The sequence below is a fragment of the Idiotropiscis lumnitzeri genome, chromosome 16 (genome assembly GCF_059441095.1).
Source record: "Idiotropiscis lumnitzeri isolate Australia: NSW breed Sydney's pygmy pipehorse chromosome 16, RoL_Ilum_1.0, whole genome shotgun sequence".
NCBI classification, from domain to species: Eukaryota; Metazoa; Chordata; class Actinopteri; order Syngnathiformes; family Syngnathidae; genus Idiotropiscis; species Idiotropiscis lumnitzeri.
The window spans coordinates 12,400,800-12,428,676 of record NC_142406.1 but is presented as its reverse complement, the minus strand read 5'-3'; the positions used below and the strand labels follow the sequence as shown (position 1 = coordinate 12,428,676).

General features: G+C 42.1%; 1 protein-coding gene and 1 long non-coding RNA gene across 2 annotated transcripts; one reads left to right on the top strand and one right to left on the bottom strand.

The window, feature by feature from the left end:
* Positions 1–3: 3 nt before the first annotated feature.
* hpca (hippocalcin) lies at positions 4–22,473 on the bottom strand. The gene is made up of 5 exons (XM_088318097.1): positions 22,050–22,473; positions 6,522–6,729; positions 5,301–5,582; positions 3,568–3,673; positions 4–3,348 (listed from the first exon to the last, which is right to left on the bottom strand). Exons 2-5 carry the CDS (start codon positions 6,615–6,617, stop codon positions 3,251–3,253), a joined length of 582 nt encoding a protein of 193 aa, XP_088174223.1. The 5' UTR covers positions 6,618–6,729; positions 22,050–22,473; the 3' UTR covers positions 4–3,250.
* Positions 17,008–21,127, top strand: LOC148321479 (uncharacterized). Its single transcript, XR_015839457.1, has 3 exons — positions 17,008–17,091; positions 19,296–19,352; positions 21,000–21,127. It is a non-coding gene; the product is annotated as an uncharacterized LOC148321479 (long non-coding RNA).
* Positions 22,474–27,877: the final 5,404 nt, after the last annotated feature.

The window sequence follows — 27,877 nt, the reverse complement described above, 5'->3', positions numbered from 1 at the left end:
ACGTAATCGTTTATGTCCTAATTTTATTTAGAACCAGAAATGACAGAAGAGTCCACACGTGCAGTTTTGAAACAAGTATATCTATATTGGTAATTCAGGTCCAATAGAACAAATCCTCCCATGACTGTTATTTTTTTTCTTTTTTTTTTCTCATGCAACAGAAAAGTTAGGAAGGGTGCGTTTGCAGTGCAATGGTTCGATCAGATGGAAGAAAAATGTCATCCAACACAAGCTAGCAAGTTCATGTTAGGCAGTGACACAAGAAATCAGTGTTGTTCCTTATGCTACCAGCAGGAGGCAGTGACGCTACAGGTTCCCCCCAAAAGTTAAAAAAAAAACAACAAAAATGTGCAACAACAAAAAAAAACGTGCTGAAAAGGAAACTTAAGAGCAATTCAAAACTCACCTGGCACTGCTTGGCCATGCCACACACAAAAAAAAAATAGTTTGACTTGGGCAGTATACCAAAAAGAAAACAATCGCGTGCAATAAGCTAAAATGAAAGTGAAATGATGTTTAGTTTAATCCATAACGGATGGAATGTGTTTTTTTTTGTGGTCTTTCATGCTTGTAAATTGTAAAATTAGTTATCTCAAGCATTGTGTTTTTATATTTTGATAGAATGAAAGCGCACTGAATGCTAAAGTGAGGAACTTAATATATTTTCTTAATAGTTTTGATTGTATTCGCTCTACCGCAGTCAAACAAAAAAACAAATAAGAAAAAAAATCATTTAATAGAAAAAAGGAGTATTAGGGCAACACTGAAAAACATCAAACGTTTTAAGATGATATAAAAGAACAACTCTACATTCTATAAACATAGTTTTAATATTACGAGAAAATCGTCGGAATGTTAAGTGGACTGCAAGTCATTTTCTGATATAATTGCATGAATAAAATGGTGTTAAAAGAATAAAGACATAATGTGATGAAAATACTCTTATTGTTCCGAGAATATAGTCAGAAATTTACAAGACTAAAAGTCATAATTTTTTTTATAAGATTACATTCATACTATTATAAGAAAAAAAATATGTTGGGTGAACAAACTTCGGAATCTTATTTTCAATGATGAGTTGTGAAGTTGCAAGAATAAATAAATCCTCATTGTGAAAACTTTTTTTTTAAGTTGTAAAGTTTCAAAAGTAAAGAATGAAGTGCAAATAAAATTTGCAATTATGAGAATATGAAGTCGGAATGTTCGGAAAAAAAATAGTCAGGTGTAGGAATACATTCAGAGTATTATTATGCATGACGTCATGGAGTTGAGCAATGAGATGTAATTTTCTGAAAAAAGTCCAAGAATCGTCATAAATTGACATGAAAAAAATTTTTTTCTTTCTTTTTGTTGTAAATTGACAAATATTTTCATATAACTGACTTTTCACGTTTTTTTAATTTCTTTCTTTGATAAAGATAATTTTTTCCACATAAAATTACAACTATATGACATTTTTTTTTCAGTGTGGCCTTAATACTAAGTGAAAGAATCATGGAATTTCTATCCTATGCCTTAGCTTAGCATTTTAACAACGATATCAAATCCAACGGCTCCAATTCTAGCAAAACACGTCTGAAGAGCCAGCATGTAAACACAGCCACTACTTTGGACTTCTCAATAAAATACTGCACTAATCTTGTAAAACGTATCCCTTCCTCTAACTGCCCGCTAAGCAGACTAATCCAGAAGGTGATTAAAGCGTTCCGAGTGATGAACGAGCCCTTAGTGAGTGACCTGCGAGTCAAAACAAGTAATTTATTACGATTATTTTTTTCTTTTCTGCGGGTTGCAATGCCGAGTTGCAAAAGAATACCGCCGTGCATAACGTCGTTTTTTATTATTATTTTTTTTTTTAGGGGGGTCATTTTTTCCAGGTTCATGCAGGGCTGATGCGTCACAATACTGTTAAAATGAAACTCAAGCATTCCATACGTAGCAACGTGCATACACACAATCAGACTTGATACTTTGCAAACACAAAAAAAAATGTGCTACTGCTTGTTTTTCTTTAATATCAAATGCATGATGGGTATTCCAAGTCAACCAACCTTAACATTGCGTTTTGTCATTTTTAACACAAGGACAATAAAATTATGTACAAATAAAATGACGTGAAAGCATTATGTACAAAACACAAACAAATAAAAATGGAATGACGATGACAGCAACAGCCATGTTGGTTCTTTGCACCACAAAATAAATAATACCTTAAATCCTCAAATAGCTCTCGATGGTTGAATCCTGTTGCTAACCAAAACAGCAGCATATAAGCAGTCTCTAAAATGAATTCACGTGTGAAGGCTTACGAATCCCATGTGCAGTATTAAAGATGATCGCAGGCATTCTTAAAGTATGGTACTTGGGCTCCCTCTAGTGGCATGTGCAAGAATGACTGAATTAAATGTTGACGCTGCGCATGTTATAATGGTTTAAACTTTTCTTTTTTTTTAATCGAATACAACAAATTTGTAAAAACATGAGTTGCATGTTGTGCGCATCCATGTCCAATCTTTTGCCATAAAAGTTTTTAAAAAAATGACAAATTACGCATTATGTGTTTATATACTGTAAATAACGGGCTGCCCTCATCGACGTGCAGTTAAGTAAACAACTGCCGATCACTTTGCCCCGACCACCATTTGAGGAAATATAGTAATAATATAATATAATATTCTCCTAATAGCATCCTAAATGTACTTCAAATTCAATAAATTAAATGCAAAAAAAAAAAATCAAACCAACATCGCCCCACCAAGTTACACTATGAGGCTACGCTACATAATACTTTGCAAATGGGCTTCATTTTATGATACACATGAGACATGATATATATATATATATATATATATATATATATATATATATATATATATATATATATGTGTGTGTGTGTGTATGAATAGATATATACATGATATACACGTGTGCTGTGGACGAGACACTGCTCAAGTTCCAGCGCGAGAGAGCCATTTAGGAACATGAGCCGCTCTCATCGATACGTATGGTGCGTGTCCTTTGATAGAAGCCGACATGTACAAAAATAAACGATAAGATAACAGTGATACGTTCTTATATTCCCTCCCTTTGCATACACGAACATTTAAAAAAAAAAAAAAAAAGGTTGATATGAGAGAACCGTCATGCATTTATTCTCGATGACTGTTGTCATAGCAACAAAGAGGGTAAGTGAAGGGAGGGGGCGCCAAGCGGGCTTCCTGGAGTGGGGGAGATGGAGGGGTGGCGGTGTTCAGAACTGGGAGGCTGAGCTGGGGTCACACTGGAGTAGCCGGACGATGGAGGGGTCGCTTTTGGCACCTTTGATGAACTCCTCCAGGGACAACTTACCTGCGTTGGGCATGGAAAACGAGGACGTTGGCTTTAGTTGGAGCGCTGTATTTTATTTTTCCTAATAGCATTTTTTTTTTTATTTTGTAGACAGAGAAGGCTTTCCTGCTAAGCTCAAAACACTTCAACAAATGACCTTTCGGGCCCTCCTGATTTTCTTACGATTATCTGAGCCTTTAGCTAGAGCGGGTCACATATTCTCTATGTTAAACACCTCACCGTCATTATTGAGATCCATCTGTCTGAAGATCTTATCCGTCCTCTTCTCGGGCGTGGACTCGTCCTCTGGCATCTTCATTACAGAGGATACCATCTTGTAAATAGCCTGGGGGGGGCACAGTCAAGGGAAAGATGAAGGTTTGAGTGACAGAAAAAGACGAATAGAAAGCCATCTGCTGATAACGGGGAGTCATCGGGGTGTAGCTTATTGATCCGATCCATCTTTGGGTCCTCTCGTATGACCGCCGCGCTCCCTCTGGTGGCATCAAATTAACCTCAGCGAGGTAGCCCGCGGCGCACATCTACAATTAGCTTACAGAGCCATTAAGATGGCTCCCGTGGGAGTGCAGTGCGTAAAGCAAGACAGTAGATCACTGGGACACCTCGAGAGGGGAAGGACGTTCGTGCAAATGAGACCCGAAGAAGCATCTCGGCTCCAAAAGCGAGACGGACTACAGTGGATGACTTCATTTCAGGTCATTTATGCCTCTTGAAAGGACTAGTCAATGTACTACTTGATACTCTTTGCTACTACATTCTAAAAAAAAATATTTCTTTGCTTAATTCTGGGGGTCATCAATCCTGTTCCTCGAGGGACGGTGTCCTGCCTGTTTTCCATCCATCGATTCAATTGATGAGATAATTAGAAAGGTTTGCAGAAGCTGGAGAACGATCCTGATCATTTGAATCAGGCATGTTGCAGCAGCGAGAGATGGAAAAGAGACAGGACACTGGTTCTCGAGGAACAGGATTGATGACCCCGAGCTTAATTGAAGATTAAGTTGTCCAAAAGTGTGAATTTGTCAATACCAGGGGTGCCCAAGTCCAGTCCTTGAGAGGAACCTGTTTTAAATATGTCAGTCCTCCAACACACCTGATTCAAGGGGATTAGGATCGTTATCAGGCTTCTCGCTGACCGGATTTGACCATCCCGGGTTGTAAAATGACAGGATCAAATTATTCGGCAGTGGTGATGTGACTAACTTTTAATATATTTTCAAATTTTTTTTTTTGCTCGTTTGAGGCTTACGTCGTGGTTCATGTAGTCGTGGAAGATGCGGTAAGAGAACAGGATTGAACTGTTTTGGGATACTGCAGTGGGAGCAGATGGTTCGAAGATTTTTTAGAAACAGCGATCAGACTTTTTTTGTGGTAGCAGGTTGTCGAGTGACACATCAGGAGTAGCGCACGACAAATCCATTGTCTCATGTCACGATGTGCCAACTCCACGAGTCGGGAGATAATCCCGTCATTGCGCACACTCAGGGATAAATCGGGTTCAATTGAATTTTCTAATCCACCACTTCACACACACTCACGCTATTAATGAGGAGTTATTTTAATCAGTGGCACCTCTACATTTACTTTCCTTCAGTGAATTAAAAATATTGAATTTGGAATATTTTTTTAAAAGAAATATAAATTAGTATTAGCAGAAATTGACAGCACTAAACTATAAATTTGCCAAATTAAATAAAATTCTGTAAAAAGCTACTTAAATACAAAATGAAATGTATGTACAATATATAAAGTGGAATAAAACACAATTTTTATTTAAAAAAATCCAATCATTCCTATTAAAATGATAATAATCATAAAGAAATTCTACTTAAAATCTGAAATTTTATTTAAAAAAATACATCAACTTTCGATTAATAAATGAGATAATCGGTAAACTAATTGATTCCAGAGTGTCGTGTCGCAGTTCCAGTATATTCGTTCGTATATGTCACCTGAACAATCTCCAGCATCTCCTCACGACTGATGTAGCCGTTGCCGTCCAGGTCGTACATGCTGAAGGCCCACTTGAGTTTCTGCTCCAGCTTGCCCCTCGACGTCACGCTCAGGGCGATGATGAACTCCCGGAAGTCGATTGTGCCGTCGCCGTTGGTGTCGAACGTTCGGAAGACGTGCTCGGCGAACTTGGACGCGTCGCCGTACGGGAAGAAGTTGGCGTAAATCTTCTTGAACTCCTCCACGTTCAACGTTCCGCTCGGACAGTCCTTCAGGAAACCCTTTGGGGGACGAAAGCAAAGAGCAAGCTTTTCCCACCACGCTGAAATCTTCGAAAAAACTACAAGATCTTAAGATAAAGAATGACGATAAGATGTGGTCCAACCAAACACTTGATTGACTAATTCTATAATACTTAAAAAAAAAAAAACATTTGAGTCTATTTAAAGCCACTCGTAACTCATGAGCGAGCATCATCTGCGGGAGGTGATCTGATGTCAGCGGGGCTGAGGTCAAAGGTAAGCGAGGTGGCGGCTTTATCAGTGACAGCTGTTCCTCGCCCATCTGTGAGCACATTCGCTAATGTATGCAGGTCAAATCCACGCAGAAGGCATAAAATAAAAAGCGTCACGTATGCGCATAAGAGTCATTCGGTCGGGTCAGCATGCCATCACTTCTTAATCCAGTCTGGCCAGTGGATTAACACGTTGGGAGGGGATGGCGCTCGGCCGGCTGTCAGGTCGCGTACGAGTGCCGCCAAGGAGACTCAGATTCAGGTTTGGAAAGTAGTGATCCAAGTCATTAAATTTACAGGAGACGAACGCGTGTCAACAGCGGCGTTGATAATTTCTTAAATGTTGGAAATTCACAAGATCATCTTCCGCCCCCCATTCCAAGTCTGTATACTATTTGACTTTTACATTCATTTTTATGCGGTTAAGGTCCGCATGAATTGGGGTCAAGTCACATTCCGCTGATGGAACACTATGATTCATCCGTTCAGATTTGTCTTTTTTTTTTTTTTTTTGCTTTTCAAGAATATTTGCAATTTTCCGACATTTTCCATTGAATAATCAAATTAGGATTGTTCAACTCTGATTTTCCACTCTAGTAATATTCTGCATTTAGTCCCCGACATGGATTTAACCAATTGAGGCTGATCCTATTATGTAAGCGACATTTATTTATTTTCCCCGTCGAGGCTTTGAGTGAGGAGTTACCTTGTACCACTCCTGCAGCTCGTGGTCGGAGAACTCCGTGTTCTCCCTCAGGTCCTGCAGCATCTCTGGCCGCAGCTTGCTGTTCTGTTTGCCCATGGCGGCGGCTCGGGCAAGGAGGTGCGGGGCCTTTTTTGGCGGGGGGGAGGCGGGGGGGTTGGGGGGGGTTGGGTGACAGTGACTACAGCACCGCTCGGGTTACTTTTCACACCTGTCAATCACACACAGGAACGTAAACCGGGTCAGCAACAGTTCATCTTATGAGTTCGGAGCAGTTAATTCGTTAGCACTTGGGCAAGACTTCATGAGCTGCGATTACAACTGTGAGCTCTTGCTTGCCAAATAATGAGCCGCCATTACTCGCTACTGTTTTCTCCCTTTTGTTAGCATAGTGTCATTATTCCATCCTTATGTCACACATATTTAAAGTAATTTTCCAAATCGCCCATCCGCAAAAGGATTGAGATTAGGAATTCTAATTCCCCTAAATAACATAAATATATAGTTGCAGTAGTTACAACAAAAAAATGGTGCCAAATCCGCATATAATATAAAAGTAGTGCTTTGGTGCCATCTTGGTGGCAAGGGGCTGCATTAAAGTTAGGGGAGGAGCTTCGATTAGGTCAAAGCCCTGTTAGGTAGAAAATAGTGCTTTGGCGCCATTATGTCGAATCTACAGGCAATTTTTAAACATTTTTTAAATAGTGACCTGTAATGATTTCTAGATTCACTCTTGCGTAATAAATGGTCAGAGGTGTACAAACGTCAGCGTGACTTTGACAAAGACTTTTTTTCTGGTACTAAAAGCAGATTCCACCTAATCCGCTCCGATGTTATAAAACACAGTCAACGGCAGCATCACATTTGCAAAACATTAAATAAATAATCCCGAGGCTTGTTGACGTCACACGCGCACACGCAAAACTGCCGATCACATTGACGCTGGCCAGCTGTGTTTGTGTGTCAAGTCAGCTGTGCGCTGTGATGTGTGCGCGTTCCTAATCTTCCTGACCCACAAAGCTCACATTTCCACGCATGTAACAAAACTAAAAACCTTAAAAATCCACTCGCATGGCTGTTAATATCGCACATCATCGTAGAATTTGGACTCATCCACAGGCGTGTCTCAAGTGCCGAATTTTCTCGAATAGCTGCTGTCCCGCTAATTAACGTGTGCCCCAATTATTTCCTGTCCTCATAAGGGTTGCAGGTCAGCTGGAGCAGAGCCCAGCTTTTTCTCATCGCCGATATTCACATTCACAATCACACCTATTTCTATGATCAATATAACTTTAAAAAAATAAATAAATAAAGCGCCACACGTATTTTCATTTATGCATACAACAGGTGCACTTTCTGCATCATGACAGTCGCCCGTGAACGCACTTATTAAGCGTGCCGGGTTGGTGCAGGCCTTAACCCACACACCTTGAACGCCTCTTCAGCTGGCTAATAAAATGATGTAGTGTGCATATTAAGTCACTCACGGCGCGAGACGTTGGCGTCGAGACTTGACATTGATGCTTGTAGGCATTTATCAAAGCACCGAGGGGAGTGCACCCAGGCATCACTTATGATTTATTGCCCCCTACCCCCCTCCACCCTGGAGCTTAACTGTTCCAATATGCACTGTATGTTTTACCGGGCTGAGAAGAAATATAAATATCCTTGGGACTACCTTTGGACTCTGAATTAATATGACGATATTTCTAAGGAACATTTATACGGCGCACCACGCGCGGTTGGAAGAGGACCAGACGTCCGCTTGCCTTAATTGTTAACAACAAAGCGTCCTCATTAAAAGTTCCCAGTTAAAACACAAAGCACTCAAAGCTACCTTTCCACTTAATTGCCCCGCGTGAAAAGTGAAAAGAGCAATAACCGCAACTTCATCATGCGCAACATAATCGTGAATGATGAATGTAAAAAGCAGATCGATTGGACCTGCAGCGTGAAAGCACAATGCATTATATATTTAGTTATGGCTGCAACGATATACTGTTCAATAACGGGCCCTTTAATTGTTCTATTACATGAACATGGAGCGACACTTAGTTTTGTTTTGATCCTCCCTCGCATTTGTCTGTCTGGCTCTATATATATATATATATATATATATATGTATATATATATGTATATATATATATATATATATATATGTATATATATATGTATATATATATATATATATATATATATATATATATATATATATATATATATATATATATATATATATTAGTGCTGTCAAGTGATTCATTTTTTTTAACTAATTAATCACAAAAAAATCCATGATTAATTGCAATTAATCTCATTTGTCAACTACTATTTTTTGCGAAGCTCGTAAAAGAAATATTTACTTGAATAAGTATGCAAATTATTTTTGAAGTAAACCGAACTGAGTTAAAATATTTAACTGAGTTAAAAAATTTTTTGGGATTAATCACCTGAGTTAACGCTTTAATTTTGACAGCCCTAATATATATATATATATATATATATATATATATATATATTATTATTATTTTTTTTTAGTGAGCATAGTTTAGCAGCTTGGTCCTTCAGACTCCCGCATGGCGGCTCAAGGAGGTGTTTGACTGTGACAAAAAGCCTTCAAGTGCCAAATCACACAAAACGTGACAGAACGTGACAGACGGCCCTCGGTTATATCTCGCAAACACCCGCTGACATCTCCGCACCACTCACTTTTTTTTTTTGTTCTTTTTTTTTTTTTTACTTCTGACAAGCTCACCGTATGCTGTCGCTCCCGCTATCTCATCGCGTTTCTTCCCTCACCATCCTCAGTCACGCTAATCCCAGAGCCCACTTCCAATCCTGCGTTCTGCCTCTTAATCGTTCATCTCTCCATCCTGAGTCGCAAAGCTCTAATCTGACTCTCCGCTCCAAGTGCTTGCTTACTTGTCGCTAGTTCCTGCTGAGGCCTCGTTGCAAATTGACACACACATGCAAAGACTCAAACATCTGCTCCAGAGCGTTCTAAGCTGGGCAACGACATTCGCACGTGTGACATGTTTTTTTTCTGCGCAACGGGTGAAACAGGAAAACATGCTCGCTAATGATGTCATCGAGAATCCATTGATGGAGATCATTTTTCATGTACTCAAAATATGTACCCGGTTTAATTTTGATCCGGGTCAAGATTATCCTTATAATAACCGTCCATATGATATATGAAATCTTTTCAAAATGCGTTATTAGTAGTGTTGTTCCGATAGCACTTTTTGGGTCCCGATACCGATACCGCTAACTGGCCGTGCAGTATCGGCCGATACCGATCCTGTACCGATACTTCTGAAAAATCAAAATCAAAGCACAATTTTTCTTGTAATTCTAAAGAATTGCACTTTCACTTGGATGTCCTGACTACACTAATTATTAGCTTGTCTGACCTTCAAAAAATAGATGATTAATAATCAGTGACATCATTTGCAGGAAAAAAAGTGTAATTTTATGATTTTAAACTTCCGAGTTAGTTTATGGATAAAAGTATTTACCATTGCACGACTCGTTCGGTTTTTAGTGAGACCCGTGTGATTCTTTTTAAATTTCAGTGAGCGTGAATTATACAATTATAATTGTGGACCCTAATAGGAACTTTGTGGTCCTATGTGGCCCCCATCTTAGTAGCACAAATGAAAACTCATGGCCCCCGCTATCATTTAAGCATAAAAGAGTTCTGGTTCCATTGTGTTATATTTCCTCATAAAAGTCCACCTCAAAGTGCATTAGCGAACACTTCAAGCCACTTCAAAATGACAAAATTACTTATTTATTCCTCCGACTGGGAGAACTCGAAGCAAGTTGAGTCGTGTCCTCTCACATGAAGTCGAAATGATTTCTGTGGGCAGCGGTGAGAAATAGCAGATATTAAAGCATATCGACTGGCGCTAGGAGTTTTATTATGCCGCGCGATACTGTGTGATGGCCCCAAACGTCAGCTCCAATAGACCGAGTCGGGGCGGCGGTGAGCAAATTGAGATGGAGAGTGGAGGAACCGGGGTGGTGGTGGGGGGGGGGAGATAAATGTGAACTTGATGAAGAAAAGCACAAAAAGATAAGTGCAAACTGAAGGAGCTTTTTAGTGAGATGTGCTCGAAAGAGGAGAAAATATCAGAGCGCCTGAGCTGGTGCCACGTGAAAAGCAACACCGACAGACATCATTGATCCCGCGCTTTCTCTCGCAGGGCCACCTGAGACGACAACACCTTTCATCCGTATTTTTTTTTTCCCCTCCCCACGTTCAATTTCACATCATTTCTCCTGCACTCTTTTTCACCCTCCTGTCGCCTCCGCCCGGCATTGTCCGCCTGCTGATGACTATAATTATACGCGCCGCACAGCCACTTTGAGCCACGTCGTGCCGTGTGATGGCGGCCATCACCAGAAGCGATGTCAATATTGCAACAACCATCAAAAATGGACTGCAGCCTCCCTTAACGATGATTTCACCACCAGACACATAGTTGCGATTTCCCGCAAGGAATGTTACGACGAAAATTATAGTTGGGTCAGAAGTAGTGCTGGCTATCGATTCAAATTTCAAAAATCGATTTGATTCGATACGAAGGCCCTGATTCGATTTCACGCAGTACCAATTCTATTTTCATATGGAAGTCATTTTAGGGTGACACGTGAAGTCGTGTAAATTCATGAGGAAAAAAAATCTTTATTAAAAGAATCGATGTATGGTTTTATTCATCGATATCAGGCTATGAAAAGGAAAATCAATTCAAAAGATAATCCTGTTTATGATCTGCCAGCCCTCAAGTCTCCGATGTGGTCGTGATAACGTTGCCTAAAGGTCTTAATGTCTGTAATTCACGTCCACTGTGACCTAAAAAGGCAGCGGGATGAGATCAGAACACGCGGTTGGCGTGATTGAAGAAAAAAGCGACGTTAATGGAATGGTTAAAAATAAGAATGAGGACTGGTCCTGAGCGTGGAGCACTCTCATCTCTCCTTTCGCGTCCCGATAATAACTCCATCAAAGAGGGGAGGGCTTCATTACACGCGTACTCACGCACCTTATGCCACTGAAAAGGTCTCGACGCTAGGCTGCTTTCTTTGTATTTGAGGTTGGCGGCAGAAAAGAAGGTGACTGTAATGGCGCCACATTGAAGTGCGAAAGGAAGGCTTGAAAAGTAGGCAGGAAGCAGATTAGACACGGAAATGATGAATATGACTCACTCGGGCCAAAGCCGTATAGCATACCAGCGCTCATATAAGGTACGTATCATATAGAGCGAACCCTCATTTATCGCAGGGATTCATTACAGCTCCACCAGTCATAGATGAAAATCAGCATTATCGTGAAACAATCCCAAAAATTGTGAGCATATTTGAACTACTTTCTTATCGACCATGTCAAAAAAATATTCACCAGAAGCCAAAACCTGACTGCAATCCTATGAGAAACAGGAGAAAGTCTTCGAACTTTGGACAGAGGAGGAAAACCAGGGCACAAGTGGACTCTCTTTTGTGAACTCGGACCTCCATCTGGGAGAAGGTTGACCTCATTTCCAACGCTCCGTCGACAAGTAGCGAAGTCTATTACCTGCCTGGAGCATCATCGAGCGGCGCACAACAAAAACTCGTCTCGGGAACAGTTCTCTCTCATCTTGACTGCTGTGACATTGGCTCTCCTGACCGCACTCATTTCAGTCGTTATACGTTTGTGTTTGCTTTCGAACACGACACACTTCGGAAAGCCTCTGAATCAGCGGACAATGCCTCCTTGGAGAAGGAGAGAGAGAAGGATGGACGGGTGGGACCCAGATGGTAGATGGATAAACAGAATCATGGCTTGATGGAAAGAGGGAGGAAGAGACAGATTGTGGCATGGATGGACAGCGCAATGCGTTGACAGATAATGGAGGAAGGGAGAGACGGAGAGAAAGACAGATGGTCGATTGATGAATAGATAAGTGGGTGGATGGACAGTGGATACGGGGACAAATGGACAGACGGAGGGAGCGACGGTCGCAAGGAGAGAGGGAAGCACGGACGAGTCGATGGGTTGGGCAGAATCAAAGGGAAAGGTAGAGGGTTGATGGTAGGACGATAGATTGATTATTTAATCCCAGAAATTCGCACAAGAGGAAACCCTTCAATCCCAGCGTTTTTCTGGATTTTGACTGATTTTGCGAGGCCTACAGAATATTGTCCTCTAATACTATAAAAACACGAAGCTAAACCGCAAAAAAAAAAAAAGACTAAAACGTATAAATACGTCTTTGGGAGGCAGCGACTATGTTTTTGAAAAGGTATATGTGTGTTTTAATAGAAGGATGGATGGATGAATAGACAGACAGACACATACTACGATGCTTCACTCAGATCTCTATTTATAAAATGCAAAACTTTGCACACCTTGTGCAGAAATCCGGGAACGACAACATGGAGGATCTTGTCGCGTAATCCCGTGGATGCGTTCCAGATTATGGAGAGATTATGACAACAGCTCTCGCCAATGATGAACATGCAAAAACTCGAGTTACCTGCTACACATGAGGTAGCACGTGGGTCATTTAGTCAGTTATGGTTCACACGCGGACTTTTGTTTTAGGACGCCTTAAATCTTTTAGCCAAATGCGAGCATTTCTTACACGTGGCAACTCAACCAAAAGATTTAAAGACAATGACCTCAGTTTTCCTTTTGGAAAATTTCTTGTAAACCACCCAAGGGTAACATATACAGACTGAACAGAAGTTGTCCTAGGACAGACCCTTGAGGGACCCCGCATGCCATTGCCATTCAATCAGATCAGAAACCAATCACCAGAAAAAAACTCCTTTCCTCCAAGTAGGACCTGCACCATTTCAGGACTGTTCCATTTAATGCTCCCCAAGTTACCAGTCTGTTCAACCGCATGTTCCAGTCACGATCCCTTCGACCAACTTCTACTTGAACAAACATGGAGCAGCAACGCATACAAACAGAGCATCCAACAATACTCACAGTATATATCCCCTCTGCTGTTTGGGAACCACGACAATCAGATTCTGAGAACTGTGAGGCACACCATGCTAACGACTAGGCTACCTCGTATTGTGTGCATGTAATCGTGACCTCTCGTCCAAAATGGCCCCCCACACAGCCTCCTCCTACTGCTGCAGAGGCGACCGCGAACGTAGATTTATTTCTATCCTTAGTTGCAATCGATGCGCCGACACACAACACCTCAACATCTTCCCTTTTTCCTCCCGTTTAGCTTCCCCACTCCATCCGTCTTGCATCCCCTCGAAACCTTCTTAAATGTCACTGGCGTGTTTTTTTTTCTTTTCTGTAGCGCCACTTGATCTCCGCTAAATGCTTTTGGGCCCCCGCTCGCCGCCAAGTTGCATTCATCCCCCGCTGGTAGCGCTGTTCTAGATCTTTCTGCCAGCGCGCACTGGAAGCAGCCAGCGACACGGAGTTCGGCCCACTGGCCTTTGTCCCGGTTACTAAACAACCACGGGCGGCAGGATGCCAACCTGGCTGTGGATACTGGAGAAGGCAATCAATCGTTCACCCTTGTGCTGCTGACAAATTAGCGCGCATGTTTAATGAGATCGCCATGTATGCCCACTCACTGCACCGACTAACTTATGCTGTCGGTCTTAAACTCAAGGACCGGGGGCCTTATGCGGCCTTTAACGGGTGTGGCACGTTCCTTTCTGCCCTTATGCAATAAGACGTGTAAATACTGCTTTCGGAGGCAGGGACTAAATTTCTGAAAATGTGTACATGTATTTTATGGATTAAATGAGTTAAAAGAAAATAACTGATTTATAAAAAAAATATTTTTGCTTAATGCTAATGACTGGTGGCTTTTGAGGCAACAATTGTCTCCAAATGCAGTCCCACCAGTGCTGCAGAAGCCCCCCCAAAAAGGGTACACACTATTGGACCATGTGCTGCACACCATGCGGCGAGGACACACCAACAAACACGCTCACACACACACACATTCCCAGATGGAGATGGCAATTATTATCGCAGCAGCCTTTTGGAGCTGGAGGCAATCGCTCACATATTCAGCACACGGATGACTGCGATGTATCATAAAGTTTTGGAAGTACACAAAAAGTTTCGGCTGAAATTTCAGCTTGTATTTAAAACGCACTGTAACCGTGACAGACCTTTAACATTTAGAATGCATATGTCCAATTATTCAGTGTTTCAACTTTTTTACTTTTTGCACTTGCTGTTCTTTTCTAATAAGCTGAATGCAAAAACTTCACAACAGGTCCTTGAATTGACCGATAAATGTCCTTTATTATTATTTTTGCTTTTTCTAGTGTTTCTTGTAGCTTTCTTTTGGCATTTTTCTTGATTAATTGGCATTAGGTAAGATTGATTCTTCTTAAAGTCAACAATTACTTCTCAACCTCAGTTTTTTTTTGGGGGGGGTGACAAACGAAAAATGGTTCTTGTTTTATTTTGAAATACTTCCTTTCGCGTCAAACTTACGCTTTACTTCCTGTTTTCACACGCACGATTGCCCCCCACACCTGTCGCTTGTCACTCGCTAGTCGTAACCGCTGTTTGCACCTGTAGCAATGCTAATATCTTACTTTGAGTGTAAGATATTTTATTTTATTATATTATTTTCTTTGTCAGATATGTCATGTCGCTTCGTTTTGACTTGTCCACATCTATGTTTCTGTTTTGGGACACCGGTCAGGTAAGCAGTTCACGTTTATACATCCACAACATGAACGTCTAAAACGACCAAATGTCAAATATCAAAATAGCCAGATAATATTGTCTTTCATGAATCGTGTTACATTAAGCTTCAGAACAAGAGTAAAATTAATAGAAAACAAATGACAGTAAAAAAGTAAAATAATAAAAATAATAAAGTACAAAAAATAAATAACATTTTACTGCTTAAACCATGCTAGCTATCTTGTGCTGCAGTTTACATAATATCATGGACTCTTTAGATAATAACTTCATTTAAATATTAATGCATTTAGCAGTAATCTTTTTTGTTTCCCGGTGACACGACATGAATATTTCATAATTCAAAGACTCATAGTGGGGGGGGGGGGTGTCACATTTTTTGTTTTTAATTGGCTTGGCAACAGTCACGTTTTCCGGCCCTGGAGTAATTATGGAGTAAGATCTGTGCCAATTAAAAGAGGTTGGGGGGAACGGAAATGGTGGGAAAATCATACGAGGTCTTGGGGTTGAGTGGTTCTGGAGTTTAATCTTGACTCTGCGTGCTCTGATTTATTAATACATGAGAAAAAAATGTGTATGTGTCATTTACGTCTCTACATAATTTTATGACAGTTAAACATTGCTTGTGTACATGTGTGATTCATGACCACATTTTTGTTTGCGCCTAGAATGCAAGAAAAAAAAAATCACATAATATTAATGTACTTTGATAAAATTCAGAAATTAGAACAACTTGGAAGCCAACCCGCTTCACGGAACAGATTGTGTATGACTGTATTGTGCAGCTTCTGGAAGGCAGCAGCAGGCAGTCGGGAAAAGTATACACCCTTCACGGGAGATTATGTGGGAAGCTGAAGAGGCCCGCCGCAGTGCATTGTGGGGGATTCTTGCTCCTGTTTAAGACGGAGGCAGAGAAAGATCAGAGGAACTCCTCGGCTCGCTCGCACTCGCTCAGATGTTGCGCCCGTTTGTTCGCTCATGCTGCCTCCTTCAGTACCTGAAGGCTTGCCTGTGAAGTTCGAGTGTCACGTCTTGGCTGCTTGGCAACTATTTTTTTTTTTTCACCGTGATGCTGCTGAAAGTGAGACAAAACATTTTGCAGCCACGACATCAGGTGCACTGTCACCTGATACGTTACAGATTTATTTACGCAATTATTTGTCATGACTTTTGAATGTCAAAATTTAGAGGTGTGTGCCTTCGGTGTAGTACCACTTTCCACCACTAAGTGCTCGGCAGCACAGAGCTCTCCTTGCCAAATAAGCAGCAAGAAGAGGCAGAGAAGGCCCTCAACTAAACTCAATTATCTAAATATTATAACATACTTGCTTATTTCTCGTTTGCCCTTTTATGGCATTTTGCAATATATTTTGGCATTAAGCGTGCAGACTTTTGTTTATTACCGGGGAAAAACAATTTTGACCAGATATCAAAAATATAAACCCCTCCTCTAATCTGCACCTCCTTTTATCTCCCTCTCTCTTTCTCAGCAGGTACCGTCCGCGCTTCCCGCCGTGCCACCTCTTCCCCTTGCACATGCACAAGCGACAACGCCGAGACACCTCGGGAAGGAACAGCTTGTGGCCCTCTGATCACTCACATCCTGGTTAGCTGCACCCACGCATGCATACTCTCTTGTGTTTACGAGCGACAGCCAGACAGCCGATCCCTACGGCGTGAGAATTACGGTGTGTAAAAACAGGATGGCATTGTGAGACTGCAGTGTTGTCAGATGGGTGCACAGAATGATTCTTAAATTTTAACTGATGGATTTTTTTTATTTATTTTTTTTAATGTGCAGGAGGTCACGTGACAAAGTGTGTTGTTGCTCCTCTTATCACGTATGGCGTACGCAAGATGTCCGAATCCACCCACTCGACAATCGTAAGTCTGTTTTCCAATTGTGAATATTAAAAAGGGTTAATAGTATTTTGGTTAATAGGACCATTTGCTGAGCAGATTGCGTATGAAAAATATAAAAAAGACCCCACACCACAGGATAATCAGTCAGGATAATCTTTCAGAGACTTCACATTGTCCTGACGATATGGACTTTGATCATAAGAGAGGAAAAAAAATGTTCTTTTTTATTTCCCTGTGCAGCTCTATGTGTACAAACTAATGAGATCCAACTCAAGAGCCGCATCCAAAATTACAGAAGAGTAGCTCATTTATCACCCGAGCCTCGACGGAAGAATGCTTCTCGCTTGCAGACCCATCAGGAGAAGAAAAGGTTGCAGTACGATTGCTCCATCACCGGCACAAATGAGTCTGCAGTCATTACACAAGCTTGTAAATGCATCCAAGCCGGCTGACGCCACATCCATTTGATTTTTTTTTCCCCCTCCTTTTGATTGGCCCACTATAACCCCGAGAGCGCCATGAGATGCTGCATGGTGGCGAAAAAAAAAAAAATTTAGAAAGGGAACTGTCACGACTGTCGGGACATTTTTCCACCTGAAACATTTTCTGCTGTCACTCCTTTTTTGTGGATGCAGCCATATGTAAGAGTGCCTAAAAACATCACGGCTTTATCATAATATTCACAGGTCGACGAATGAATTACATTATAAATATCAGAATAGTAAAGATTTTCTTTGATTTTTTTTTTGTCCACTTTATTAATGTCACATTCCATCTATCCTCGCATTAAATAATTTTCTTGTATTTTTTAACCTACATCGCAACTTGATCTTAAAATATTTTTTTTTACTTTATTTGGATACAATTTAAGACTGAAAAAAAATGGACTCGTTTGTTTTACGTAATTAATTTAACTGCACCTTTATTATATTTTTTTTCACCCTAATGGAGACATCCAAGTCTTTAAAGACTAGACAGAAGCGCATTCCAAGTCCGTTTGCACTTCACTTTAAAGCGGCCGACGTTTGAACATGCATGTTTAACTTCGACTCACGGCTCATCTTTATCTTCCCTTCTGGAAATAGCCGGAACTGATTGGAACAACAACAATCTTCTCTAAATGGGTCTGGGATGATGTTAAACTACTATTTTATTTATGCTGGGAGCTTTTTCAAAAGGAGAGGACAAAAAAAAAAAAAAAAAAAAGGACATGGGCGAAGATAAAAGGCAAAAAATGGAGCAGTGACCATGCAAAGAAGAAGAAGAAAAGTGTCGCTTCCCTTGTGGGTGCGCACAACGGATCGATGGTAGAAGAGCAATCGTTGGACGTGGAATGGAAAAGAGAAGGAGGCCACTTTGAGATAGGATCTAAATAGAAGAGCGTGTGCCGTTTTACTTGAGTCGGCTCTTTTATGCCAAGGAACGCATGCATACGCGCACACGCTCGCCTTTTCTTTCTGTCGATGCACGTCAATGTTTTTGCAGTAAATGGCTGCCCTTTTCCCCTCGAATGGCTGCAGGAACTGAACGTCCAAATGACTTGTCAGTTCTTTTCAAACCACTTTTGTATTTGTATGTTGTTGTCGCGGAGGCTTTCGGCGGATTTATCGCTTGCAAGTGCTCGCGTTATGATCCAAATGCTTGTTCTTGATTTGGTATTCGAGCGAAGGTACGTAGAGGAGTCACCTACTAATCCTGGCCGGCGCCTTTTTGATTGGATTCCCTCGACTTTAAGCAGCAAGATAGCCCTGAAGTTTTATCATTGTAATCAAAGAGTAAGGCCTGATGGGGTTGGAATAGAAAGTAGGCCTGGTGCGTGACTCAGAATTCTGATCCCAATCTCGGCCGAACCGTATTTTCTTATAAACTCATGCAAATGTATTCATTGCAAATTATTTTTATTTTTTGTGAGTAATTGGACTCTAATGGACAATCAACAGTGTTGTAAGCAACACTGTTGATTGTCAAATGCCACAAAGCAATTACAAATTAACTCTTAATTGGTGTTAAATGTAAGAACATAAAGAAGAACATTACACATGAAAACAAGGATCATTTCAAACTGTAGTGGTCCGATGTAGGAACCCTGAGGTACCCCTGAAAGTTGACCTCCATTCTCAGAGTAAATGTTATGCAGAATCTTACCCTGAATATTTTCCTCTTTTTGCTTGGACAAAATATAGTCTGTATAAAGTCAATTTTACTCTGCAACATTTACTGTGCAGGAACCCTGAGGTACCCCAACTGGATCCGACTGCAGCAGACTACTGTCTGGACTAAAGGTGAGTTGTCGGACATCAATGACGAGGCTGTAATAACTGCACACGCGTGCAAAGTCTTCAGTTTAGCCTCGCACATCCAGCAGGGCATTTGCTTCCTCAGCCTTATCGCAGACTTTGTCGAGACGTCCCGGCCCCTCCCCGAAGTCGGATCAGAGGAGATTATAAGGCCGAAAGCATGCACGGGGGCAACTTGAAGACCCCCTGCATCAACCCGGTACTGACCACACCCCGCTACCTCCTCCCCCTTCCTCTGTGCAGATACAAACCGTCACATGGGGGAGGAATTACTCTTTTAAATCCTCTCTGATTCGCACTAGTCTCATGATGAAACATTCTGGCTTTTGACAAACCTCCCCTCGGGCCAATTGCTTTGTTTTTTTTGTTTTTTTTTATCCAACCGCACTCAGCGTGAAGAATTGTGGGTAAAAGTAGTTCAGTTTACCGATGACGCTGCAGTGATGTCACCAGCTTTGTGGCTTGCTCAAACGTCGTGATATGTTGCCGATCCAAGATGAAATGTTCAACAAATCCATTTCAGCAGGCAAATTGCCATTTTCGCCAAAGTTCCTCAGTGCTGTTGATCCGCCTCCTGACACATTTTTAGTCGAATAACACAAATGTCGTGCATGCCGATGTGTGTGTATATCATCAGCTTCGATTAATTTTTCCCAACCAAACCAAAAAGTCACAAAAAGTGTACGTGCGTGGTGAATGTGACAACAACTCGCATGACCGTCATTTTTGGCTCCTGCTGGTTTTGCGACTCCTCTCTCCCGCAAAGTGGCTTGCGTTGTCCTCCGAGATAATTCCATTGGCCTTCCACATCCATCATGCTGTTGGAAGACTTACAAGCAGCAGGCCACTGCTGCGGGGGTGGGCGTGGGGGTTGATGGAAGTCAAGCCCCTGAAACCTAAACCAAGGCTTTCTCCTGCTGTTTCTATGCTCATAAAGCAACACCGACATTCCTTACAGAGACAAACCTTAATTCAAAGTGACTTTCCCGCTTGTGTATTCTCTGCATACGTGCTGACGTGTGGGTGTGGGAGGAGGCGGGGTTGGGGGGGGGTGGAGACACCCAGCAGCATCAAGGTCGACATGAGCAACAAGTTGTCTGTTCGTGTGAACAAAAAATAGCCATGAAAGAGAATCCCAAGTCTCTACTCCTACAGAGTCTCACTTCAATTCACCTTGGCTGCGGGGTTGAACCTGAAACGTCGCCATTCATAAACAAAAACATAAAAGGAGAGCATAATAGTGGTAGTTTTTTTTTTTTTTTGACCGACTGAGGAGCGCTCCAGTACACACTTACCGTCTTATGTAACAACTAGATTAGCACATGCAAGCTAAACGCTGCCTCTGCCCCAAAACCATATCCGCAGCATAATTCAGACTGTGCCACTTTCCAAGCACGCCGCCGAGCACATGTTCTTGGCACATGAGTCCCACTTAGGCGCAAAAGTTAACCATATCAGCCAATATACAGTCCAATTATTATCAAGTGTCCGTTTTTTTAGGTGGCAGTCTCACCAACTTCAACTTATCAAAGCGTCCCATGATGACCTTATAACTCCAGTTTTTTCATTTTCGCATGTGAGAATTTTGTTTCATACACCAGTCATTGAATCAATCCTGTGTTCTTCCATCAGAATCTGGTATGGTGCCACCACAAAAAAAAAGGACGAAAACCAACTTGCAGTGGACAGTTAGGACTGCTGGAATAAATGATTTGGTACCCCCTGCTACCCACTTTTGAGGACTTGCACAGTGCCGCAACCAAGACAAAGGCAAGACAAAATTCTCTCGGACCCTCAACATCCGGGTCACCACCTCTTCCAGGTCCTTCCATAAGGTAGGCACCATTAAAACACACTGAAACGAATCTGATAGTTCTGTGCCATCGATTCCCTAAAGGCCTGTCGTTATTTTTGTTTTAACAAACCCACTGCCAACAATCTTATATCATGAATGTGACGTTTTAAGCATTTCGTGAGGGTAAAGGTCAATTTTCTGCAAACTCTTTCTGCATGGAGCTCAACATCCAGTGACTAATTAAAAGTTTTTGGTCAATTTAAAAGAAAACCCTTAACCACTGAGGACAGTTGCCTCCTCTCAGTTTTCCGCTCGTGTTAGCTCATCCTCGTTATCCCGAGACGAGCTGGCATCGAGAGCATCTAAGTGACAGGTGATAATTAGCATCCTCACACTGGCGGTCCCGCGGCCTCTGTTGACTTAATTTGCCAGCGCAGCCAATCGGCAAGCGGGAGGTGAGAGAGACAGAAGGAGAGCTTTGTGGATGATCTGATGAAAAAGTGACTGTCAGGTGCGACCTTACTCCAACGGCACCCCATAGTGACATATCATAAATTAACCCCTGCAAGGATTAGATGGAAAAATTAAATAATAAATTCCAGTAGTGCCGGTATGATTTGTATTGGATGTAATGCTGCACCTCAAAAGTCGCAAATAATAGATTAAAGTGATCCTCTTTGTGGTGTCCATGTGCACTCAGCTATAAGATCATTCATAAAAAATGAAGGCCCCTCTTCCTATTGGCCAAACCAACAAAAGGTCTCTTTCCCCACACATGCATGCGTGCGTGTGAATGTTTCAGCTCCAATTGGCCGCAGAAATAAGTCAGTGGACAATTACAACCATCCTCCAGAGAAAAATTGAAGGCATGCGTTGCACTCACTTACCCGACGTAAGGCGCTTTTATGATGGGAAGGACGTCCTCGGCGCTCCGATTAGCCGGGCCGGAGTGCAAGGACAACCGGGGAGAGAAGCAAGGATGCTGGGCGCCTTCCTCGCGGTGCTCCGGGGATTAAAAAAAAAACAAAACAAAAAAAAAAAACGAGCGATCGCGACCCGCTTTCACACGCGACTTCTGCGGCTGCTCAGCGCGCGCATCCGCGGTCGCTCCGAATGTCTCGATGCCTCCGATGGATGAATGGATGGATGGATGAATGCCCCCACTGAACACCGCCAGTCTTACACGAGCCGATTCCCGCAGAGCATGTTGCGCGTGATCTGCTCCAGAGGAGTCTGCGTACAGAAGAAGGACGGCGTGTTTTTTCAATGGTGTGCGCCGAAGGGGAGGATTTAAAGTGTGTGTGGTGTGAGGGGGGGGGTGCTGGACGGGATTACTTGGTAGGGCTTTAATTAGGTAGCCCTGCGCCGATTGGCAAAGACGTGGCGCACAGCCCCGCCCACTTTCTCCCCCTACTCTCTCTCTCTCTCTCTCTCTCTCACTCTCGCTCCCGCTCTCTCTCTCTCTCTCTTTCTCTCCCCCTCCTCCTCCCTCCCTCCCAGTTACAAAAAAGGTGTATGTAGTGTGTCACCACAAAGGAACAAGGCGCATATTGTCAGCTAAAGACCCATAGGCATGTAATGTTTCTTTTCTTTATTTTATCATTTTTGTTTTGTTTTAACCACACCATAGATGTGCACTAAAACTTTGTGGCTAGGAAATATTCATTTATGGCGACAAAAGAGCAGTTATACTCTGAAAAATCATCAAACTACATGAAATTATAGGTTGGATGTTTTTTTTTTCAGTTCAGCAAATATTGTCTTACCTTGCTAAGAGTTTTGGCTGTTTTAAAAAATAAATAATTAAAAATGTATGGAAATTCCATGAATCTATACCACACGCTTAAAACAGCAAAATTTACATTTTATTTCTACAAGAAAAATGGCCAAATACCGCATAAAAATTGAGTAGTAACGCTATTACATTGGGAAGTGCAACTATAGATAGTTGCTTTTTCACTTCTTGAAGTTTAGAAGTCGTCACAAATTAAAAGCTTCTTCGTACAAGCTGACGCTGTGCTTCGCCAGATGTCATCGCCATATTTTGTCACACCTCGTCGCACTCAAGGAAGTCGTGTGTTTATTTTTTCATTAAATCAAAGGTTGGCGATGACTCATGGCCGTCGGTCTCTTCGGACAGTCTCGCTGTAGAGATGTCGGGGCACCATCAGGAAAATTAAAGACAAGCAACCGTGGGATGGATTTTTAATGAGGGACTCTACTTCAGAAATGGCCGGCCTCTATATGTTTTCCCTCTGAGTGTAATAATCATGTAATGAGCTCGCAGTTATTTAGGCAGCACATTCATTGGTCTCGCAGCATGAAATAAGAATCAAAAGAAATTAAAATCTTATCCACATAAGAAAAAAAATGTCCGTAAGATTGCTGATGAATGTTGCATGTTTGTCACTGTCTAATTTTCAAAAACATTTTGATCCCGTGCAAATTAGTTCACTTTATTTCATTTCCTTTGGGGAAAATTTGTGTGTTCCAATTTGACGATGCCGCTTTATTGCATTACGCAAACCACCACAGTATATTTGTTGTTAGCGAGCACCAAGATGGTAAAAGGCGCACACCTGCCGCGAATACAAAGTCGGGTATTCTGCATGGATCAAAGGGAATGATTTATTGGTAGCGGTTATTGATGAGGCATTTTGATGGAGACAGCGCTAGCAATCACAGCTCAGCACTGGAAAGGTGGAAAGGCGGGGTGTGGTGATCAAATGCAGAGGTGAAATGCAGCAGGGGAATGGCAATTTTCACAGGGCATGACATATACAGGCTGACTAAAAGGGGTCCAAGAATTGAACCTTGAGGGACACCAAATGTCATGGACTTTCCATTGGGTTGATTCTAACGGTCACAAAATAACTTTCTTCCTCCAACTAGAACCCGAACCCTTTTAGGACTGTTCCATTTAGACTTACTTAACTTTCCGACCTTTTCAAAAGTATACTTTTGTCCTTTGCCATTGTCTTGTAACAATTATGCTGATTTTAACTTTGTGGCAGTGCTCGATCCCCATGCCGCATGTATAGAAAATGGGTGGATGGGATGTTGGACAGTGCAGCATCCTGGTCCAAATTTTAGCATGTCTGCCGCACAGTTCTGAGGTTCAGGCTTACAATCTCGGCTCAGGATTTCCATTGTGGAGTTAACATGTTCTCCTCGTGGTGAAAGTTTTTCTCTGCGTACTCCCGCCCCCTTTTCAAAAACGTGCATGTACAGATCATGAAAGACGAGTTGTCCACAAATAGACATAAAAATGTGTCCCTATGTGCCCTGTGATTGGCTGCTGATCAGTTGAGGTTGTTGTTTTCCTGGGCCCACCCTCACACTTCTCCTTGCCTCACCTTTGTGTTGTCCCTCGGCGAGCAAGACCAGGACAAATATCCAACTCAGCGTTTGCTTATTTCATTAGTCGCCCAGGACTCTCCGTCTCTCTGTCCTGTGAATGAGGACACTGATGTGATTGAATTACCCCACCATCCGCCATCCCCACCAACTCTCTCTCTCTCTCTCTCTCTCTCTCTCTCTGTCTCTCGCTCCTTTTTGTTCTGTTGGCACTTTCCCTCCTCTGCTGTTGCTGCATTTTTTGGCACTCTTGCATAACCGTTGGCGTCGCATCGCCTGTTCCTCATGGCAGTGTGGTCACTGGTGGTGACGGGGATGGGGACGGCGGCCCAGAGACCTGACCTTTCGTTTGTTTTCTAGAAAGGCTCAGTTTGCCAAGTTTGACTCCCATCAGTGGAGCATCACGGGACCTGTTAGGGACGGTTTCAACATCAGGGAGTTCTACAAGCGCAAATCAGCCAAAACAACAAAAGTTCTTGTGGCTTTTTGGAACTATGTTGAAGCGATTTGAAGAGCCTCATTTCGACCCAATGAGTGCCTTGCTACCATTTTGTGACATCCAAAAGTAATTATTAATCTCTTTAATAGGGCATCAAATACTCGCGGTCTTTCACGATTCACGGTCGGTCTCAGTCCATCACGCTAATGTTCGCTGTTATGCTGGCCGGCTCTCACCTGGTGGCAACTTAGCCAATCTACATAAAAAGCACATAAATACATTCTCCATTAACTTCGATTCATTTGCATTCCTCAGGCGCCTCTTTGAACGTGACCTTTCCAAGGTGTTCCGGGGGCACCGCATGAATAGTTATTTATTAAAATCATTCGTCATGTCGTCTTATTACGCAAGGTGGATGGACTAAATGAAACAAATGGTAGTCGAAACTGCGCCGGCGGCTGAGCCCTCTGTATCAATTACAGGCCCGACTATCAATTAAGATCATGTGCGGAGTATTTATTCACGTCTGGCTGGCAACTGTACGGTTTATGGTCATCAAGCGGTTTGTTTTACAATCCTAAATAGAAAAGAAATTCCGATCGATCTCGGCAAATTGTGCCAAAAGACTCTAGATGAGATTTGCCGTCACATATGCAAGTCAGCAACTCCTCAATCTCCTTTTAAAGGCTCTTCTATTGACTCGCCTAATCAAGTTAATCAGAATGAGGCGTATGTCACGTCAGGCAATGTCACAAAAACATGAGGCGATCGATTCAATGCACTAGAACCAGTGTAATACGACTATTGCGACATCGAGCTATCTGGTCAGATAATCGTTTTTATAATGTCAAAGAATTTATAGCTGGAAGGGGTCCAAAATCAACCCCCCCGTTGTTTACCATCTTTTTATGAGGCCCATTTTAATTACCGCCTTTAGCTAGCACTCAAGCTAGCTATGCCTTCACCCCAAAAATTCCTATACCCAGGTTGCTACAATTTACAGAACAGCTTAGCGTCATTATTTCAATTCCCAGGTGAGGTCATTAGGTGAGGTAGAAAAGCCTGACGCCGACCCACCGGCTGCGAAGACCCCCACAATCCTGTTAGCTTGCTAGCGTTAGCCTTAACAATCAATCCAATAAATTACCATGATCGTTTCACAATAAATAGCAGGAAACGTACACAATGACACCGTTGGTAATGTTAACGTTCGTTGATGACGCCAAATAACAGGGAATGTAAATTGCAATTTTCTGGCAACAAAAAGAAACTGCCAGGTCTAAAAAGTGGAGGCGAGAAAGCATCAACAAGAGAAGGTAAACAATAATACACCACAAAGCGGCCCCGTTGTTGCGCTCGAGTGAGCGCTTGCCAACACAATAGTAATAATTACGAGGTGCATGTTGCTCACAGCGCCGGTTCAAGAGCCGGAGGCCCACCAGTTGTGTGAAATTGTATTTTCTCTATCCTCCTCTTTTGCTTTTCCTCCATTTTCTCATCTCACAGACATCCTCAGTCAACTTTTATTACCAATGCAGTGCTCACTTCCCGCTGAGCTGTCGCGAGTCCCCACGGAGCTGCATTCAAATGCCATTCAAAACCCGAGCCTGCATCCACAAAATAGGCATTTCCAAATGTGTTGCTAGGGAACTGCTTGGATTCCTCCCAAGTTATTGAGATTGAAAAACACGGGAAATGGAAGCGGATCATTTCATTTCGCTTATGGAATTACAATCCATTCAGCAACATGATGTGACACTAACTGTTCTCTCATGACAGGTGAAATCATTTCCGTATTTGGCGCTCTCCTCGTTTAGATCCAAGCTGCATGGTGTGGAAAAGCCATGAATAGAGCACAACGTGTAATTGAATAGTTATCTCTTTAAAAAGAAAATACATAAGGCATCACCGGTGCCCTGAATTTCACCTGCGCTGGATGGCAGCTAGCTAACTTTGTGCAACGCAGACCAGACATGCTGCTGCTTCTGTTTTAAAGGTCAAAGTCCTCCTCGAACAAATGCGCAAAAAAAATTAGATTACCGTAGTTCAAAATGTTTTGTTATACAAGTCACAAAGACAACAAAGTGCAGATCACTTGCAGTCAGACGTGAATCAAAACTGCTTTGCGTTAATTTCCATGGAGTTAAAGAAAAACTAGTACTTTGTTTGAAATCCACAACTCACAAAACGTCTTTCCCGGTTTAACTGCTCAGGACGTTCCCACTCCCGGCCAGACGGACTTGAGGCGGTTGCTTTTAAAGCACTAGCGAACAGTCGCTAAAGCGTCTCTGTAACGCTTCCCTTTAATCAGCTTTGGCTGCGAGGAGAGGATGTTCTCACCTGTACGATCAACACAGGATTAATAAAAGACAGCAATGGATGACGAGGGGCATAATGATGGATGACTGCACCTAACGAGCTCCTCTACGGCATGGATAATGAACCCTCGACTACGATTTAATAGGAACTTATTCTTCCTTGATCGATTTGAAACGCCTTATATGCCGACAGTAGCAACAATCGCATCGCTTGTGAAATTCAAGGTCTGGGAGCCGGCGTGGAAGAGCTTCGGCCTTTCTTCTTGTGAAGAGTAGAAGTATCGTCTTTGTTGCCGACATGGTCGTGTCATCTTTCATATTAATGCCTCTAGAGAAAGCCGCAAAGACGACCGGGAGAGCGAGCGTGTCGTGATGAAAGTCTGTCCTTATAAGAAGGCTTCTCCCTTCCCGTCAACTGCCTTTGACAATGCTCATCTATTTTCTTTTTCTTTTTTTTAAACCTTCCATTTTTTTTTAAAGACGGGCTATAAACGAACCGTGCAACTGCACAGTGCTCCAAAAGGAATCTGTGTGAAGAAGTCTGTTTTAAACAAAGATATCATATTTCTGCAAATAGTGGCCAAGGGCATTTATTTACAGA